The sequence below is a fragment of the Staurois parvus genome, unplaced genomic scaffold (genome assembly GCF_062004578.1).
Source record: "Staurois parvus isolate SC_StPar_1 unplaced genomic scaffold, SC_StPar_1.0 ptg000300l, whole genome shotgun sequence".
In the NCBI taxonomy this organism is placed as follows: domain Eukaryota; kingdom Metazoa; phylum Chordata; class Amphibia; order Anura; family Ranidae; genus Staurois; species Staurois parvus.
This window is the reverse complement of record NW_028318096.1, coordinates 1765537-1785194: the sequence shown is the minus strand read 5'-3', so window position 1 is coordinate 1785194 and position 19658 is coordinate 1765537. Positions and strand designations below refer to the sequence as shown.

Below are 19658 nucleotides of genomic sequence, written 5' to 3'. Positions count from 1 at the left end.
CACACTGTCACTGACATTGACATTAACACTAACTGACACCAATTCTTTTTTAAAATCCTGACCTTTGACCCTGACCTTTGCCCTTGACCCTGACCTTTGACCCTGACATTTGACCCTGACCTTGACCCAAACACTAACCCTGGTACTGAACTAGATCAAACCTTGATCTAGGTATTTTTCTTTATTTTTTCTTTTATTTTTTAATATTTATTTATCTTTTTTTTTTTTTTTTTTTTTTTTTTACAAACTTTTTTTTCTCTCTCTGTGTCAGGAGTTCGAGAGATACAATGTATCTCTCTTCTCCATTCATAGAGAGAGAGAAAACAAGGGGGCCGGGCTGCACAGTGATTGATCACTGTGATAGCCAATCAGAGGCTATCACAGCGATCACGTGACCCGGAATCTGGAGTCCCGGGTCCCGATCGTTAGAACGGGACCCGGGGCTCTCAGTGACACCGCGGTCTTGGTGCTGGGAGCGCGCCGAGCGGCGCGCTCCCAACACAAAGACAGGTACGCAAATATGCGGCCCCACGGAAAAAAGCCCAGGTCCGTGAGGCCGCATATTTGTGTTACGTCGGCGTCAAGGGGTTAAGTAGGTCCTAGCAGCTCCACGAGGAAGAGGCTAGATATAAAATGTTAAGGGTCTTATTAAACATGCAGGTCTGAGACTAAATTATATTTTGATTTATATTTTTATCTTACCAGCATCATGCAATAGTACATCATGCAGTGGCCATGGAGAATGCATTGAGACAATCAACAACTTCACCTGTGCTTGTAATGCAGGATTTTATGGAGATCTGTGTCAGAATGGTGAGGATCTTTTATTGAAACATAAAAGAGTGACACAGAAAAAAGACCAAGTGGTCCATCAAGTCTGTCCCATTTTCAAAGTTTTTATTTTTTTTAAATGTATACATGTTTGTTTATTTTGTTGTTGACTTTTTTTGTCTTAGTATAGATCTATGTTTGTCTCAAGCATGATTGAATCCACTTTCTGTTGACTGACACACTACCTCCATTGGGAGTCTTTTCCAATCAGCTATAAATAGTTGTTAGTTATAGTAGTTATATGGTTTTAACTGTTATAATAAGTGTGAGATATTTAGAGATAACAATCAACACATATTTCCACTAGTGAAATATGATCAGAGCATTAGAGGTGCTTAAAGTGTTACTAAACCCACAACAGTAAAATCAGTCTGTATATGCAGTAAAGTATGCTTGTTATACTCACTGTGGAACCTAAGAGGTTAATCATAATTAGCACAAACATTCCCCACTGATAAGTGCAAAAGTTGCAATTAAGTTGCAGTAAAATACTTCACGTAACAAAAAAAAAAACTCACCAAAAAGCACAATTTAAAAAAACAACAAAAAAGGTTTTACTTACTTTTCAATCATCTGTGGATGTTATAATGAAGTAAAAAAAGCCTCCAAAATTAAAATATTTTTTACAGATTCTTGGCCCTGTCCTTGTGGGGTTTTTTTCTTTTTGTTTTTGGTATATTTTGATGTTATTTGGGGTTTTTATAGACAACAGGAAAAAAGTTAAAATACATGTTGGTATATTTTCTATCTATTAAAAAAAAAATCAAATGACAGTAAAATACACAGAAGTTGCTGTTTTTTTCTTGTTGTCTAATAAACCTCCCATGATATCAAATTACACCAAAAATAAGCAAAAAACACAACAAACATATGATCAACATTTAATTGCTTGACCTGCTGGCCATGTGTATTTTATAAACAGAATAGTGTGCAATTGTTTTCATAACAAAGAAATTTCAAACCCCATTTGATTATAAAAAAAAGTCATGTGATTAACAGGTCAAGCAAGCACAAATATTGCCTACTTTAAAATATTAGATATGTTGGCAATATTTAGGCAAACAAAAAAGGGAGATTTTTGCTCTCCCCTACTGTCTAATTGGCAAAAAGCCAACTGAGTGAGATAGGGGCTCCTGCTCTCAGGTATAGGATATCTAAGGATAACTCTGGGATTTGCAGTACTGAGAAGTGCAGCTTTATATCTAGCTCTGCTGGTCATCAATTACACAGTTATGTTGAGTTGTCTTATAGGTGAAAGTAGCAACCCTGCTATCAGGCCCCTTCTGATTAAGGAGTAATATGGAAGGCAGAATTTGTCACCTGTGTTTGGCTCCATGCACACTGAGCGTTTTAATAATACTGGTAGCATTAGCTGTGTAAAGTCGCATTAAAAATGCAAGTTTTTTGGTGTTTTTTATTATTTTTGCATTAGTGTTTAACTGTGTTTTTCCACGTTTGCATTTTTTGTGTTTTTTCCACACACAAAATGCCAGTTTGCCGCATCTTACCGCTTTTCCCTGCGTTTTTTCAGCGATAGAGTGTTTTTACAGCTAAAAAGTCCTCTAAAAACCCACTAGTTCTGTTTTTTTTTCAGTCAAGAAACGCCCCTGCCAAAAAACTCTGATTAAAGCCTGTGTGTGTATGGACACCTAGGATAACATGCTGGGAATTTTACTGGCCGTAGAAAAAAGATGCCAAAAGCCAAAAATAGCTATAAAAATGTCCAGTGTGCATGAGAACTATATGTAATAAGCGCACCTTTTGTATTCCCTTTAGACAAGCACACTGCACCTGTGTAAGCTGTGTACCGGGGTGGGCTAGCCTGTGGTGCAGCACAACAGCTTACAATCTTACACAAATCTACAGTATTCCCCCTCCCATAACTGGTCCTGTAGCACGTGCCTGAGTATTCCTTCTGAGCAAAACGCCAGTCTGGCTTGAGTTTGTAGGATTTTATCAGCGCTCCAATGTGAAATGTCACTTTAAGTTGTGGAGTCCTTCCAATGATCAGTAACAACACTTGTGGCCTGACACAAACAGAGACCCTAACTAACTAACTATAGGCCTGTCTCAGTCCTATAGGCGCCAACACTAAAATGAGGTGCGTGCACGACCTTAACGACCCAGGTCTGCTTCATCCGCTGGTGACTCTGAACAGAACAAATGTCTCTCCATGAAGCATGCGATATCACAGTATATATATTAGTGATGGTGTAAACCTCCTGCGCTCCCAAGTGTTAATTTAAAACTAAAAATAGTAAATCAAATAAATATGTGTATAAATCCCAAAGGAAGCTGCTAGCATTAAATCATATACCAGTGATTCAGTAAAATATAAAACATAAGGAATGCTGCGCTACATTCAAATCATAGAGAAATGTGAATGTGGGATCCCAAAATATCAAATAAAATGTGACAATGTTATCAATACAGATCAATACGTGCTCATTGATAATATCATAAATCAAATAAATAACTCAAAACATGTGGAAACACAAAAAACATTATCTATATATATATGTCCATCAACCAAAAATACACATATATATGATGTAATCACACGTGCCTATTGTGAAGTGAAAATAACCATAATAATGGTACACACAAATTAATATCTCAAAGTCCAAAAAAATATATTGTTGGTGACAAAAACAGTAAACGGTGCTTCGAAATTATACTGTTAGTGACCACAGGTGAAAAAACTCGTGCAGGTTTCTGGGTGTATACAGATCTGAGAATCCAACCACCATCTGGATTAGCCTCTCACCTCATCCCTTCGACCCTTGCGGATCAAAGAGCAGTAGTGGATCCCTCTCACAGATCCTCCAAGCACCAAAACACTCCAAAGGCAGTTTTCTCAGAGTATAATATTCCCACTATGGCTCTTCTCCAGGAAAAGTTGTAATATCAATCTCTCAAAATGAGACAAAGGAATCCTCCCATAGTGTAGTATATTTAATTATACCATAGGAACATGTAGCATATTTACATTGTAACTTACGTAGCAGCTAGTCCAAGAAAAAACCTCATGCTTTCAGATGAGGATATATCTGTCCGACAGATATATCCTCAATGAGGATATATCTGTCGGACAGATATATCCTCATCTGAAAGCATGAGGTTTTTTCTTGGACTAGCTGCTACGTAAGTTACAATGTAAATATGCTACATGTTCCTATGGTATAATTAAATATACTACACTATGGGAGGATTCCTTTGTCTCATTTTGAGAGATTGATATTACAACTTTTCCTGGAGAAGAGCCATAGTGGGAATATTATACTCTGAGAAAACTGCCTTTGGAGTGTTTTGGTGCTTGGAGGATCTGTGAGAGGGATCCACTACTGCTCTTTGATCCGCAAGGGTCGAAGGGATGAGGTGAGAGGCTAATCCAGATGGTGGTTGGATTCTCAGATCTGTATACACCCAGAAACCTGCACGAGTTTTTTCACCTGTGGTCACTAACAGTATAATTTCGAAGCACCGTTTACTGTTTTTGTCACCAACAATATATTTTTTTGGACTTTGAGATATTAATTTGTGTGTACCATTATTATGGTTATTTTCACTTCACAATAGGCACGTGTGATTACATCATATATATGTGTATTTTTGGTTGATGCACATATATATAGATAATGTTTTTTGTGTTTCCACATGTTTTGAGTTATTTATTTGATTTATGATATTATCAATGAGCACGTATTGATCTGTATTGATAACATTGTCACATTTTATTTGATATTTTGGGATCCCACATTCACATTTCTCTATGATTTGAATGTAGCGCAGCATTCCTTATGTTTTATACAGTATATATATTGCTTAGTTCCTTAGCTTCCCATCAGCTTCCTGGCCGCAATCTTCCTTTCTTTGAACACGGTTAGCGTCTTGAACACCATCAGCTTCACTCAACTGAATTTCTGATTACGGAGGACTGTCCTCACATCTGGATGGCATCGGATTCTCAGATCACACAGTCCCCCTTCTCTCTCTCAAGCATGGCTGCTCTCCTTTCCTTTTCCTGTTCACTTCCCAAGTCTAAAACCCCACCCCTTCATGAATATAGAAATCTCTATGCAGTCTGAGGCTGTGTTAGAAAAAAACAGTGACATATTGAGGCTAAACTGCAGAATGTCAGTCAGAACGTTTTTAATTTACTTCAAGCAGTGTTCAAAGCTGTTTCCCCATCTCACACCTGTACTGGGACCTGTGCACAGAGACAAGAGACTGAACTGCTGCTCTATAACTTTTCTGGTCTGCAGTTCTCAAGAGAGCCTCAGGCTGCCAGCTGAAGCTGATAGCGGGAGCATACACACAGGAGAGCTAGGCACCAACAGGTATCTGACACTCTCAGTGCTACACTCCTGCAAATTTTACTTTTCTCAGGAGATCAGAAATAAAAAGTAAACAAAATGGGGCCTGTTAGCATTTATTAACTCCAACTTCTAAAATGTTTATTAAAGTGAAGACTGAAGATAGTCTCTTTTAATCAAGTTTTATTTCATCTGCAACAATTCCTTTTCATAAACGATGTGCCTTTCTTTTTGCAATATTATGCTGACACTGGCAACACCAGTGCCTCTATCACCTTGTCCCCATATCCATAGAAGCTTATTGAGAGCATTTTTCCTAAGTATGTAGATACTGTTGAGTCATAATATCATATGCAACCTGCAACCAACTTGAGCTTCATCTTGCTAGATTGCAAAGTTTTATATAGATAATGAGATGGTGAGAGTAGGTGATAGGGTTTTAGGAGATCAATTTATGGTACCTTCAAAATTTTATTTAGAGTAAATGATTTTAGTGAACAGACCAACCATTATCTACTGAATAGATTGTTATTCTAGTGCTTTGACTTCAAATTAAGTCAACCCAATATGCTGTAGCCACTAAACAATGTTAACACGATATAGAATTAAGTATTTTTACCTGGATTTGGAATTTAATATTCTTCCAAGGACCAAGATGCAGACCTGCAAAAGTGTGGGTTAACAATCAGTTGAAAATTACAATCAAGACATTAAAAAAAAAATGGCAAGAACAGAAATATTCTGTTTCTTATTAAAGACTATAAATACATTGAATAAAAAGAGTAAAGCAAGTTTAACCAGTTAAAGACCTTGGATGTACACGTTAAGTCCAGAAACTTCAAGTTCAGAATGTCATCCAAAGACCTTTAGAGCTCACTCTGCCACTGAAATTTGTGGTGACACTCAGATTGTACTCAGGAACATTAACAGTGGGTCCTGAAGAATGAAGATTGTGATGTTTGAATTTTGCTGTTCCATAAAGAAAGAAGGCTTCATGAGCTTGATATGTTTTCTGAAAGGTCTTCTATGATTTTATGATTCTCTTTGACCTTCTTATGTCATTCTTTTTTGTGATGAAAATAATGGGGGACACTATCCCTGATAGATAACAGAGGACTATATAAAAATAGTTTAAAGTACCCTCTTCTTTAATGGACAATCCATTCAGCTACGTTAATCAGATTTTATTCGTTTTAGTACAGTATAGTGAACAAATGTTATTTAAAGACTATAAAAGAAAGTGGTAATGTAGTTTAACTTAAAATACATAATCCTAACCTGATCAAACTCTAATAAATATACTTCTGTATTCTCTTGCAGTTGTACAATGTTCACATTTGCTAAATGAATCATTGACATATATGAATTGTTCCCATCCATGGGGAAATTTCAGTTTTGAATCCCTCTGCCACTTTGAATGTCTGAATGGATTTTTCCTGGATGGAAAGGATAATATCCAGTGTCTTTCTTCTGGGAACTGGAGTGAAGCAACTCCACATTGTTCAGGTACAGAAATTAGGGCAAAGTACAATATACTTTACTTATGCACATATTTACATACTAAAATAATGAGGAATAGATCTAAAAATTGTAAGTTGCAATTCTCCCTACTCTGGACTGATTTACACAAATGGGATCATGGCCAAAATTTAAAAAGAGATCTTGTATACTGGAAAACTGCACCAGAGACACAATGCCATGTTATAAGTAAACATCAGCAACCATGGAGGAAGGGGGGGCATGAAATATTTCTGGTTCTTTATAAATTATATATAAAAAGCAAAGTCACCAGATAATAACCACGTTACCAAAATCAAATTGATGTAATGTTACTGCAGCCAGAGTGGTGCCATTCTACTAAAGGGATGCTGAGCAACCTATACCATGTTGGCAGTGCCAGAATTGACCAAAGTAATACTATGATAAAAGGTCTCTGAAGACTTCAAATAACTGAGATTGCAAAAAAACCCCAAAAAAACAAAAACAGAAGGAAGACCTCACACAGAAGAGATGTCATATGGTGTACTAACTGTGATTGAGTAAGGTACATATTTAAGAAGTAATTGTGTATTTAATTACAGACATTTAAGTGATTTTGGAAATTAAAAATTAATCAGCAACCTAAGTTAAAAAATTGTGGAGAATATATTGATCTCCATACAAGGAAGATGTTGCACTAGATATATGTTATCAATGTCAAGTATCATTTATGATTCTGTGTGATAGATTCCCAGCGATCAATGTAATAGGTGAGTAGGATGGCCCCCCCAAACAAAAAAGTATATGAAGAGGTGACTGCAGTAAAATAACTTTTATAAAAAACAAGAGGGATAAAAATGAAACCACTGAATGCTTGTAGTCAAGTTTAATTTTTTTCCTAAGATTCATATATCCCTTCAACGTATTTAATGGCTTATATGGTGACCGGTATGGTGTGTATCAGCTATTTAGAAAAACTAAATGTATAACTGGTTACTTGGTAATAGCAGAACATGTATGTTTAGTCCTCATGCACACTGGACGTTTTTACAGCTGCTGTTTTTGGCTTTTGATGTTTTTCTCTACAGCCAGTAAACTCCCAAGCATGTTATCCTATGCACACATAGACTGGCAGGGACGTTTTTGGGACTTTGTTTGGCAACAATTTTTTTTGGGGGGGGGTACAAAAAAACTAAAATGCAAAAAAATGCCACTAAATGCTAATAAAAAAACACTACAAAAAAGCTGAAAAACTTCACACAGCTAACGTTACCAGCGTTATTAAAATGCCCAGTGTGCATGGAGCCTTAGGAAAGTATCGTTTAAAAAAATTATTTATCTGGGCATGAAAAAACTTAAATGTTCTATATGATGAAAAAGAACTCGAAAAAAAATATTCTGCAAAAACATAATTTATAAAGAATGTTTAAATAAAAATATATATAATATAATCTCTTATGAAATACTGTATATTCATAATATTTTTTTAGTGAAATTTGATTTGGTTACTGTGTTTTGCCACCTCCAGATCCACAGCTGGTTAGTAATTGTCTACATTTCAATATTAAAAGCTTAAGAAGAGATTAGAAATATTGGAACCTCCTCCTAGTAGCTTCAGGTTTTAATGATCTTTCTTAGAATTACCCAAGCCCGCACACCATGTATCAACAATACCCATCAAGAAATTAGCCAGAACAGAACCCTAATAATTTAAAAAAGTATCAGAAGAAGAGGATCTAGAAAAAAAAACAATAAGAAAAGTAAAAAAGCAAAATGGTGTAACCTATCTATTTATACTCTAATATCAGTTAAAAAACAGACTAGTAAAGCCAGGTCTAACATTCTGTCCCTCCTTCAAACAGAAAGCTTTTTAATTATTTATTGAATTTAAGTGCATCTATAGGCAAAATCTTTTTTTTTCTCTTTTGGCTAGAGGAAGGACGGAAAAAACCCTTGCCAAGTTACTTTTTGCTTTCAGTGCACTGTTGGGTTGAATTCCCTTCACTTTCTGTCCCAGAAACGCAACAGAAAGCCAGAGAGGGAGTCATCCAACGTGAGAGGAAGTCCCCTCTTAGACAGTTGTACCCATAACAGGTGACCCAGTTGAAAGTTTTTCCCTTTTCTCTTTTTTTGAGGACAACCCTATTTTTTGTTTATTTCTATCACTTTATTTTGAGACGACAGTTATCATCAGTACAACCAGAGGGTTTATTCTACCCCGTGGGCACACAGACTGCAATAAAAACTTGACAGGAGGTTTAATCATTCCCCACCGTATCCAAAACCTAAACCTTGCTTTCAGTTACTTTTGGAATAACGTACACTAAATACTATTTAGTAAAGCGTTTTAACACATCTTATATACATACTTATAATAGTGTGCATATACAACCAATCCTGTGATACAAGAAATCTTTTTGTTCAAAAATCCTTGGTGTAAAACTCTGTCAGCAGCTGTGCATGCACTAATTGCTTAAAGTGAGTATAAAGTTCATTTTATTTTTATATATAACAAACATGTCATACTTACCTGCTCTGTGTAATGTGTATGCACAGATCAGCCCCGATCTTCCTCTTCTCAGGTCCAATGCCAGTGTTCTCGGATACTACACTTCTCCATGTTCCACCATAGAAAACCACTTCTTATAATGGTAAACATGTGGCAGTGCTGTGAGTCTACTGACACACACAGCTGGGCTCGGCCTGTCCCCCACTCCCTTGTTACTTGATTTGAGTCCAGTGAGGAGGGAGAGAGAGAGCAGCACTGCACCTTAAAGATTTTTCACCCTAATACAGAGAATGCATTAAGGTAAAAAATCCTCAGCCTTTACAATCATTTTAACCACTTACCCTGCAGAGGATTTACCCCCCTTCCTGACCAGGCCATTTTTTGCAATACGATGCTGTTACTGTAACTGACAATTGTGTGGTCATGTAACACTGTACATAAATGAAATTTATGTCCCTTTTCCCCACAAATGGAGCGTCCTTCAGTGGTATTTGATCGCCTGTGCGTTTTTATTTTTTGTGCTATAAACAAAAAAAAGACTGACAATTTTGAGAAAAATTAGACATATTCAGTAAAAAAATTAAAAAAAAATCAAATTTCGTCATACATTTAGGCCAAAATGTATTCTGCTACATGTCTTTGCTAAAATAAAATCCCAATACCTGTAAATTAATTGGTTTCCGTGAAAGTTATAGCTTCTACAACTGGATTTTTTTTTCATTTATACTAGTAATGGCGGCGATCAGCGACTTATGGCAGGATTGCGGGACTGTGGCAGGCATTCTGACACTGGGTGGGAACTGACTAACTGCCATTGACATCCCCAGTGACACTATTACAGTGATCAGTGCTAATAAAGAGCACTGACACTGTATTAATGGCACTGGGCAGGAAGGGGTTAACATCTGGGGCAATCAAAGAGTTAACTGTGTGCTGTTTTACTGTGTGCTGTGTGTCTTTCACTGTATCAGCACATTGCTTTGTATAAAGCAATGTGCAGGAGCTGACAGGGGAGAGATCTGTATTGTTTACATACAGGTCTCTCCCCCCCGTCAGTGATACTCGGTGCTCACTGGGTGCCGGTGCCAATGGCCGCCCTACCCGGAAATGCGAAATCACGTATATATATATGTGATTTTGCGCAGCCCTTCCACCCTGTAGCAGTATTTGTGCTATAGGGCAGCGGGAAAGCAGTTAATATATAATATTGTGCAAATACAAACAATAGTGTGCAAAATACAAAAAATCTCTTTGTGCAAATAATAGGAAAACATTGCTTAATTCCTTTTGTTAAAACACATTTAAAGCAAAGCTGTAAAATTTGTGCTGCGATAGCACAGAGGAATGTGAGTGGATTGGTTTGTTTGCTTTTAATGTGTTTTCTTAAATGGAATTATGCAATATTTGCCTCTTATCCTCTATTGATTTCATGTATAATCCATATGGGAAAATGATGGCTTTTGATATCTGGATATTTAAAAGCGAGTATGACCCAGAAATCTTAAGAGTTTGGGTTTTGTTGTTGAGTTCTCTGAAAATTGGATAAGGATTCACATAGGATTGATTCAAGGTGCCACACTGTGAAGTTGTTGAAGATTGCACCTTTGATATGATTGAAGATTGCACAGGAGAATTGCATGTCTTATTGCATTGACTGTGTTGGTGTATAAACAGCTTCCAGCAGAGATTTGCTCTAAGGACTTTTGCACAAAGAGATGTTTTGTATTTTTTTGTATTTTTTCCACAATATTGTTTGTATTTGCACATATGTTAAGGGGTTGGTGTACGCTCAGCTTCCAGTACAGTTTTACAGCAAGGATTTCTTGTATTTTGCACAGGATTGCTTATTTGTACATTATTATATGTGTACAGATATGATATTTTAAGAAACTTTAGAGGCACAGACACTTTTATTTATAGCACTTTTGTTTAAAGGACACATTTTAATGCTTATGGATAATTAATTAGCACGTTATTATTTTTATTACCTTATTAAGTTTTGATTTACATCCTGAAGCCTGGATTGTAGAGTTTTGGATGGGATAAAGCCTCCAGTTCTAGGTCCATGTTTTACTCGTTAGCCATGTCTCACCAATTACTCAGCTCTGCCCAAGCCTTTTTATGTGAGCTTACTGAGGCTCAATAGAGTTGATTTACTAAAGGAAAATAGACAGTGCACTTTGCAAGTGCAGTTGTTCCAGAGCTTAGCAAATGAGAAGCTCTGCTGCTTTTCAACATCCCATTATGTGCAAGCAAACAACTTTTTTTTATTTTCCTTGCATGTGATTGGGTATTCTTTGCAAAGTGAAACTTCACCTCATTTACTAAGCTCTGGAGCAATTGCAGAGTGCAACTATACTTGCAAAGTGTACAGTCTATTTGTCTTTAGCAAATCAACCCAATGTTTTGTTTTATTGTTATGTGATAGTCTGCTGCACAACTGCCAGAATATAAAAAAGGGCACATGAGCTGGTTTTTGGGGGGAGTCTATTAAGGACACCCTGTAGGTCAGGGAGTTACAGAACATTAGTTAGTGGCTAGGATGAGCAAATGTTTTTTGTTTGTTTTATGTTATGGATTTGCTAAATGGATTATGGTTAGTATATTTGCCACTCAATAAGACATGCTGTTAAGAATGAACTGCCAGTTTAAAGGATCCCTTCAAAGTCCAGTGTCAATATACTATTATTTCTAATGTGAGAGGGAAGAAGCAAGTAGTTGGTTTGTTATTTCACCTTTCAGTAAATCTTTGGTACTCAAATTTTAATTTAAAAAATTAACAAGTTACAGAATACGGAACTACAGGTGAAACACCTTAAATTAACAACTGATAATTCACTTTAATAGATTCTCCTGTATTCTCTTGCAGCTGTACAATGTCCATGTTTGGTAAGTGAACCTCCAAAGTACATGAACTGCTTCCATCCTTGGGGAAATTTCAGTTTTGAATCCCAATGCAACTTTGAATGTCATGATGGATTTTTCATTAATGGAACTGATAACATCCAGTGCCTTTCTTCTGGGAACTGGAGTGAAGCACCTCCACATTGTTCAGGTACAGAAATGAATAGTAAAGTACTATTTATTTTTACTGAGCACATCTTTTCTAATTACTAATTTAAGTTATGTTTGCCATCACTTTTGTGTGCCGATTCAAAGACTTGCTGTATAAACAAAAATGGAAAGCATAATCAGTAACAAGGTCTTCCAGTGCCCAGGCCAAAGATACCAAGCTATGCCCTCCCCCATTCATGATGTGCGAGCTTAGGGGATCGTAAGGGAGAATGTCACCAGCACACCGAGGATCACCAATACGGATCCAAACGTTTTAATGAACGATCACATCATTACAGCAAGGCTCTAGGCCCAGGAGGAGATTACGTACTTGACCTCTACCCCAGAAGCCAACAAAAGGAAGCCTCCAGATTTTGTCTGAGAGTGAGCGTCTAACCGAGAATCCTTCCACAGATAGCAAAGTTGGCACATCTGGTCACTCCATAGCCCTTGTTACTGAAGCCTTGCTGTAACTATGTGATCGTTCATTAAAACATTTGGACCCATATTTGTGATCCTTGGTGTGCTGGTGACATTCTCCCTTGCTGATTCTGTTGGGTTCCATTCGAAGGTCACTGAAGCACACATTTATACACACTTCTAATGCAGGAACGTGTGCGTTTGAATTGTGCACTTGCTTAGGGGATCGTACACCCAGCAGTCACTCAATCACTGCGCAGCTCCTGATCTCTCAATCAGGTTTTATGTGGACCTGGAATTGAGCAGTGATGTCATGGGACCTTCCTGCTATGTTCTCTGCCTTTGCTAGTCCTATTGTGCCAGAGAAAAAACAAAAAGGCAGATTGCACATGCCAGTCACAGTGGAGTATGTTGTTACACAGGTTAGGGAGAAAAATGGGTTTATTATGTCAAATCGCCTAGCTTTTTAGTAGCTAATACGTTAGATAAAAAAAGGGTGGCAAATAGCAACTATTACAGTTATAACACTCTGCACATGCTTGTCAAATAATAAAATAAGCAACCATTTCTGAGGATAAATTCACACCAGGTGTGACAGGACTGTGTTGGTTGGCTATTACAGCACAGTCCACCACCTGCCCCTCCTTGCAATTTCTGCTGCCAGTGTGGGAGGAGGTGGGCAGGGGGTGTAAGATGACAGAAGACAGATGCGTGTGTGTGGGGGGATTAAACAAAGCCTGCAAAGCCCCAATCTGACAGCGCTCCATTATTCAGAAGCTGGCAGCTGTGCATACAGGATACAAAAAAGAGAAAGGAGGAGCAGGAGGAAAAGACAATTCTGCCCCATCTCTTCCAACACTCTTCTCTCCTCCTCTCCTGGACTCTTCAGTACTCAGCTGTGCAGAATGTGTTCTCTCTCCTCTTCCTTCCTGTGCAGTGCTCCTGTGTGTCTGTGAACACCACTGTCAGCTTGGTAATACAGGAATGCTGCACTGACAGGAGAGAGAACACAGCCTACACCTCCTTCCAGCTCTCTTCTCCTCTCCTGGCTGCTCTCAAGTTGGGTTGACAAGAGTAGTGATGTCACTGTAATAAACCACTGAGCCCAGAGCAACCGCTCCTTCCTCCCACCCCTTGTCCCGGTTTTGAGCATAATCATTGTGCAGTACTGTAAACCAGGAGTAAGAGTTCAACTGTGGGTATAGGATTATAACTTTATCCTTTTTTTTAATGGTTGAACTGGATGGACTGTTGTCTTTTTTCAGCCAGACTAACTTTGTAACTATATTTGTAATAAAAAACTGGATAACATCACAAAAATGTGCAAAAGTCCAAATGGTGAAGTCCTAAGCAATGCACTGTATATAAAAACATGGCAACAAATTGACTGCGCTTAAAAGGTTTATGGCACAATAAGATGATATATTAGTAATCAATAAATGTGTCAATAAGCATTTTATTTCTTGTAATGCAAGTTTGAATTTATCTTTAATTCTGTAAACTTATTTAAAAGTAAAAGAGCCAATCTATTGATATTTAATGATACTGGTAATAAAACTCTAATACATCTGAATTCTTTTACAGCTGTTCAATGTCCCCATTTAATAAGTGAATCGCCAATGTATATGGAGTGTTCCCATCTTTGGGGAAATTTCAGTTTTGAATCCCTCTGCCACTTTGAATGTCTTGATGGATTTTTCCTTAATGGAACTAAACAGATCCAGTGTCTTTCTTCTGGAAATTGGAATGGAGCAACCCCACATTGTTTAGGTACTAAAATTAAAAGGAAAGTATAATTTATTTTCAATGAGTGCATATATTTGAGCCATCATTGTGTGTTTACTTTAAACACTTGCCCTCCAGAGGTATTACCCCCCTTCCTGACCGGACCATTTTTTACGATATGGTGCTGCATTACTTTAACTGACAATTGCACGGTCATGCAACACTGCACCCAAATTTAATTTATGTCCCTTTTTTCCCTCACAAGTGGAGCTTTCTTTTGGTGGTATTTGATCGCCTCTGCATTTTTTATTTTTTGCAATATAAACAAAAAAAGACAGACAATTAAAAAAGCAATATTTTTTACTTTTTGCTATAAAACATATCCAGCAAATAAAAATGTAAAATCTAATTTCATCATAAATTTATGCCAAAATGTATTCTGCTACATGTCTTTGTTAAAAAAAAAAATCCCAATACGTGTAAATGAATTAGTTTACGTGAAAGTTATAGCGTCTACAAATATAGTGATCAGTGCTAATAAAAAGCACTGACACTGTACTAATGACACTGGACAGGAAGGGGTTAACATATGGGGCGATCAAAGGGTTAACTGTGTGCTGTTTTACTATGTGGCCTCTGTGTGTTTTATTATGTAAACATGCTGCTTTGCATTGTTCTGCTATGCAGAGCAATACAAAGCAGCATGCTGGTGATGAGAGGGGTAGATCTGTATTGTTTACATACAGACCTCTCCCCTGTCAGTGTTCCTCGGTAATCGTTGGGTGCCGACAGGAAATCTCTGGTGATTGACAGCTGTAGCCGCCAATGGCAATACGAATAGGGCGGCACGCTCGTGTCCCTTACCTGGAGATACAAAATTATGTACATATACGTGATTTTGCGCAGCGCTGCCACCCTGTAGCAGTAGTTCTGCTATAGGGCGGTCGGAAAGCTGTTAAAGTAATTATTAGTGATTTAGCAAGTCTTCATATTTCCCTTTTGCTATTATATTATTTGTAAAGATTTGTTGTTTAGCTACAATAGGCAGGGTAAATTAGTAATTATTAGTGATTTAGCAAGTCTTCATATTTCCCTTTTGCTATTATATTATTTGTAAAGATTTGTTGTTTAGCTACAATAGGCAGGGTAAATTATCCATTACATTGACTGCGTCTCTTAAAATGGTAGTAAAGTGTAGCATTAAAAAAAAAAATCCCCTGCAAGGCAATGGCATAATATGCTAGTATGCATACTTACCTTAGAACAAAGCCCTCCAAAAGTGCACTATAACTGCTGACGGGGCTTCCATCTTCCCTCAGTCTTCCTTCCGGGTTCACTAGCTAACCCTTTGAATATCTGAGCAGCAATGACGTCACTCCACAGCATGCACACAGTAGTCATGGTTTACAGCACAGAACTCTGAAGGGACGAAATGGTATGCCATTCCTTCAGAGTGTGCGTGTCGGTGATGCCACCGTCTGTATCCAGTGTGAATATCTCCTAAGCACCGCAAGTTCAGGAGATATTCAATGTACCTAAAGTAGGCTTGCCTGTAGGTACAAGTTCAAAAGCAGATTTTACTACCGCTTTAACAGCAGTTAACATAAGATATTAGATGCACAGGGACAGCATTGTTTTCAGGCGATCAGCCGATTGAAGGGAAGCAACAGAAAGCATTACCCTTGTGTGAACAGAAGTCAGAGCTGCATTTGTAATGAGCAAATGTGTGGGTCACATGTATAATTACAAACTTTATTTTAGTTTCAAGATGAACACTTGTTGATAAGATTATTTATATACCAAGCTGATCTTGATCAGAAGTATGTCTTATAAATCATTGAAAAGACTATGTATTTCCTGTAAGTTACAGTGCATTGTGAAAGGAATTCAACTCACCAAAAGTGGGTGAATGCGTGTACACAGCCCTGTATATAAGATCATGGCATTAAATGGATTGAGCTTAACCTCTTAGCACCAGTGCCAACTGGCCTTTTAAGAGTTTCAGAAGCCGGGAGGCGGGCTGGTTTTAGGGTCATGTGACTGCCATAATTTGCCGTCACGGCGGTCACATGATCGGAAAGGGTCCCGATCAAAAGGGGAGATTGGGACCTTTCCGTGAGTCACGGACATATGTGCTGGGAGCGCACATATGTATTTTCTAATTGCACGCAAATATGCGGTCACTCGGCGTCAAGGCCCAGATGCCGAGAGGCCATATATTTGCATGCATAAAAGGGAGAGGTGAAGAAAAAAGGCCGCTCTGCAGATGTAAAGGGCTCCCACCGGAGCCCAAAGAACAAAGGAGGCCAAATAGTGTGATACCTTATAGGCAAGGGGTATTTATTCCCAAAGACACACAATATACAAGCAGAGGCAGGAGAGATACTGACCATACAAAGATAACAAATGGCCGCCGGGGCCCTCGTGGCGCCGGTCGGCGTGACGTCACACCGCTGTAGCCGCTCTCTGACGCGTTTCGTGCGAAGGCACGTAGTCATAGGGGGTTAGCTAACCTATAAGGTATCACACTATTTGGCCTCCTTTGTTCTTTGGGCTCCGGTGGGAGCCCTTTACATCTGCAGAGCGGCCTTTTTTCTTCTATGCGTGGCAAACACTATCAAGTGGCGAGGGGCTTTTGTGACCAGATCTGACCAGATCCATATGAGGACCCTAGGATTATCTGCTTTGAATGCGCATTTGGATTGCGTATCTGGTGAGTGCGCAATCTTTATACTTTTATCACCTCATCCACGAATCCAGGCATTGGAGCTCTTTGAAGACTCTCTTGGGTTTTGATCACGTTATGGACTATACTTATTTTAGTCACCATTTTGCACTTTAACAGCACCTTAACATTGGTTTATATAAGTGTATATTTATCAAGTTAGCGCTGCACCTCTCCCTTTTATGCATTCCGATTATTGTGAAGGTTTATATGGTACCTTTTTGGTGTTCAGCTGCTATTTTCTCGTTTTATTTTGTTCACTAATTGATTTTATAAGTTGTTTTAAGCGCTCACTTGTCTTGAGATTTACTATATATTTGCATGCGCTCGGCGTCAAAGGGTTAATATATCTTTTGCAAAATAATATGACATTAGTAATAAGTAACTGCATCAAGAAACAATTTGTTAGGCTTATTTTTGAACCAAAGAATGAATATATATTTCATATGTATCTTACGGTATTTAAAATTGAAGAACATTCTACTGAAGTTCAATTAAAACACAGTAGCCAATGATCTGATTAATTTCCCATACATTTGTTCATATGCACTCTTGCAGCTATACCGTGTCCACATTTACTAATTGAACCACCAATGCATATGAACTGTTCCCATCCTTGGGGAAATTTCCGTTTTGAATCCCTCTGCCACTTTCAATGTCTTGATGGATTTATCCTTAATGGAACTGATAAGATGCAATGTCTTTCTTCTGGGAAATGGAATGAAGCACTTTCGAAATGTTCAGGTACTGAAAGTAAGTCACAACGCGTTATAAAAAGGATTCTGATGTTCACAAAAATATTTACTCCTAACTAAACCAAGCAGCTTTGCTTCCCATTGTTGTGGTTTAGTAAAAAAAATATAGTGGAGTACTGCGTATGTGCTGCAAATGTGCTTTACCAATTGAGAGCTTTTTTATGCATTAAAGCTAATGGTATAAAACTTCTGTTAAATGATTTCACTAAAACAGAATCATTACTGAACATATGAATAACACTTGTTTATTTACATCTGATGGAGAGTAACACTTTCAGCTTAATTTCAATAGCTGAATTGTAGCACTGTAGTTGAAACATAATTGGTAAAGGTAGTAGTAATAGGAAGCAAAATGTGCGTGATTCAGTAAACAGTCTTGGCCTTTGGTTGCCAGTTTTGTTTTCTTTTTAGCTGTGGACATCTCAAAAACTCAGAAGTACTTGGCATTCACCCTTCAATAACTGCTCTAACCTGACCAACTAAGTTGTAAAGTATGTTGTTTATCTTAAAAGTAAGAAAAAGTATTTGACATTTTGAAATCCCCTCTGGAAAATGACAGTTGGCATCCCAAAGCTGGTTGCAGTGCAACATGTTTCCATTTTAGACATGTGCAAAGAAACACACATTCAACAAAGTGAAAATAAGTGATTTCACTTGTGTAAATAACATGGCTCCAGGAAAGCAGGTGCACAGCCTCTCCGAGATTTGCCCTTCTCCTCTTCAGGCATACAAGCACATTTGCAGCACATACGCAGTACTCCACTATATTTTTTTACTAAACCACAACAAGCTTTATTGATACCAAGTAAACAGTAGTAAAGTGCAGCGCTAAATAGGTAAAATCAAATTAAGAATACAGTCAGATGCACTATGTAGTTAAAACAGTTCATAGTGCCAGTAAACGTATCTTTCTTGCGATATTCCAAAAATGGAAGAATAAATGAGCAAATTATGCGCTTACCAGAAGCGCATGGATCATGCGCATTATGATATCCAAAGCCAGGGGCATCAAGGTAATAAGATATGCATCCGGGGATCCGTCTCCAAGTGGACAGCTCAGCAGTAACTGGATGGTGTGCGTTCCAGAGGCCTCCTTTAAGGATCAGCAGGGTCAGCCACCTGGTTGCAGGAATTCCCCTTCTCTGGGTGGTGAGGTACTTCCCAGGGTCTGCATACTTAAAAGCTCCATGAAGGAGCCATAAATAAAGTGCCCATAGCGTAATATTGCCAATAACATATTCAATTTATTAAGTAAAAAAATTACAATAAAGAGGTACACTGACCAATAAATCCAGGCGGCCACTGAACCAGTAAAAGGCTCCGGCGGCTAAATGCTACAGTGTGTTGACTCCTTAGGCCTTTCGTGCGATCGCACGTCTTCAGAGGTGTTGACATTCCTCTGAAGATGTGCGATCGCACTGGTTCGGTGGCCGCCTGGATTTATTGGTCAGTGTACCTCTTTATTGTCATTTTTTTACTTAATAAATTGAATTAAAGTGAATGGCAACCGCCCACACGTCCTGCATTTTGTGTGTGTGAGTGGTTGCATGTGCGGGATAAAGTGCAGGTCCCGCAGTGACTTTCACCCACACTACTGTGAACTGAGACTCAAAGTATAGTGGAGAAAATAATTATTTGATCCTCTGCAGATTTTGTAAGTTTGCCAACTTACAAAGAAATGAAGGGTCTATAATCATGTCCCTGACAACCTTTGACAGCTCTTTGGTCTTGCCCATGAGGTTTGAAAGGAAGAAAGAGATTCTGTGGACAGGTGTCTTTTATACACATAAGAAGTTGTCATTTGGAGCACTAATCTGTGTACCACATGAGCACGTCTGTGGGAG

At 38.1% G+C, this 19658-nt stretch overlaps 1 protein-coding gene across 1 annotated transcript in view; it reads left to right on the top strand.

Annotated features, from left to right (window-relative positions):
• LOC149457861 (L-selectin-like) overlaps nt 1-19658 on the top strand; it is a 110211-nt gene that overhangs the window by 38448 nt on the left and 52105 nt on the right. Inside the window, exons 4-7 of the mRNA XM_089683080.1 lie at nt 706-813; nt 6468-6653; nt 12005-12190; nt 14194-14379. Coding sequence (XP_089539206.1) covers nt 706-813; nt 6468-6653; nt 12005-12190; nt 14194-14379 — 666 coding nt within the window. The remainder of the gene's footprint in view (nt 1-705; nt 814-6467; nt 6654-12004; nt 12191-14193; nt 14380-19658) is intronic.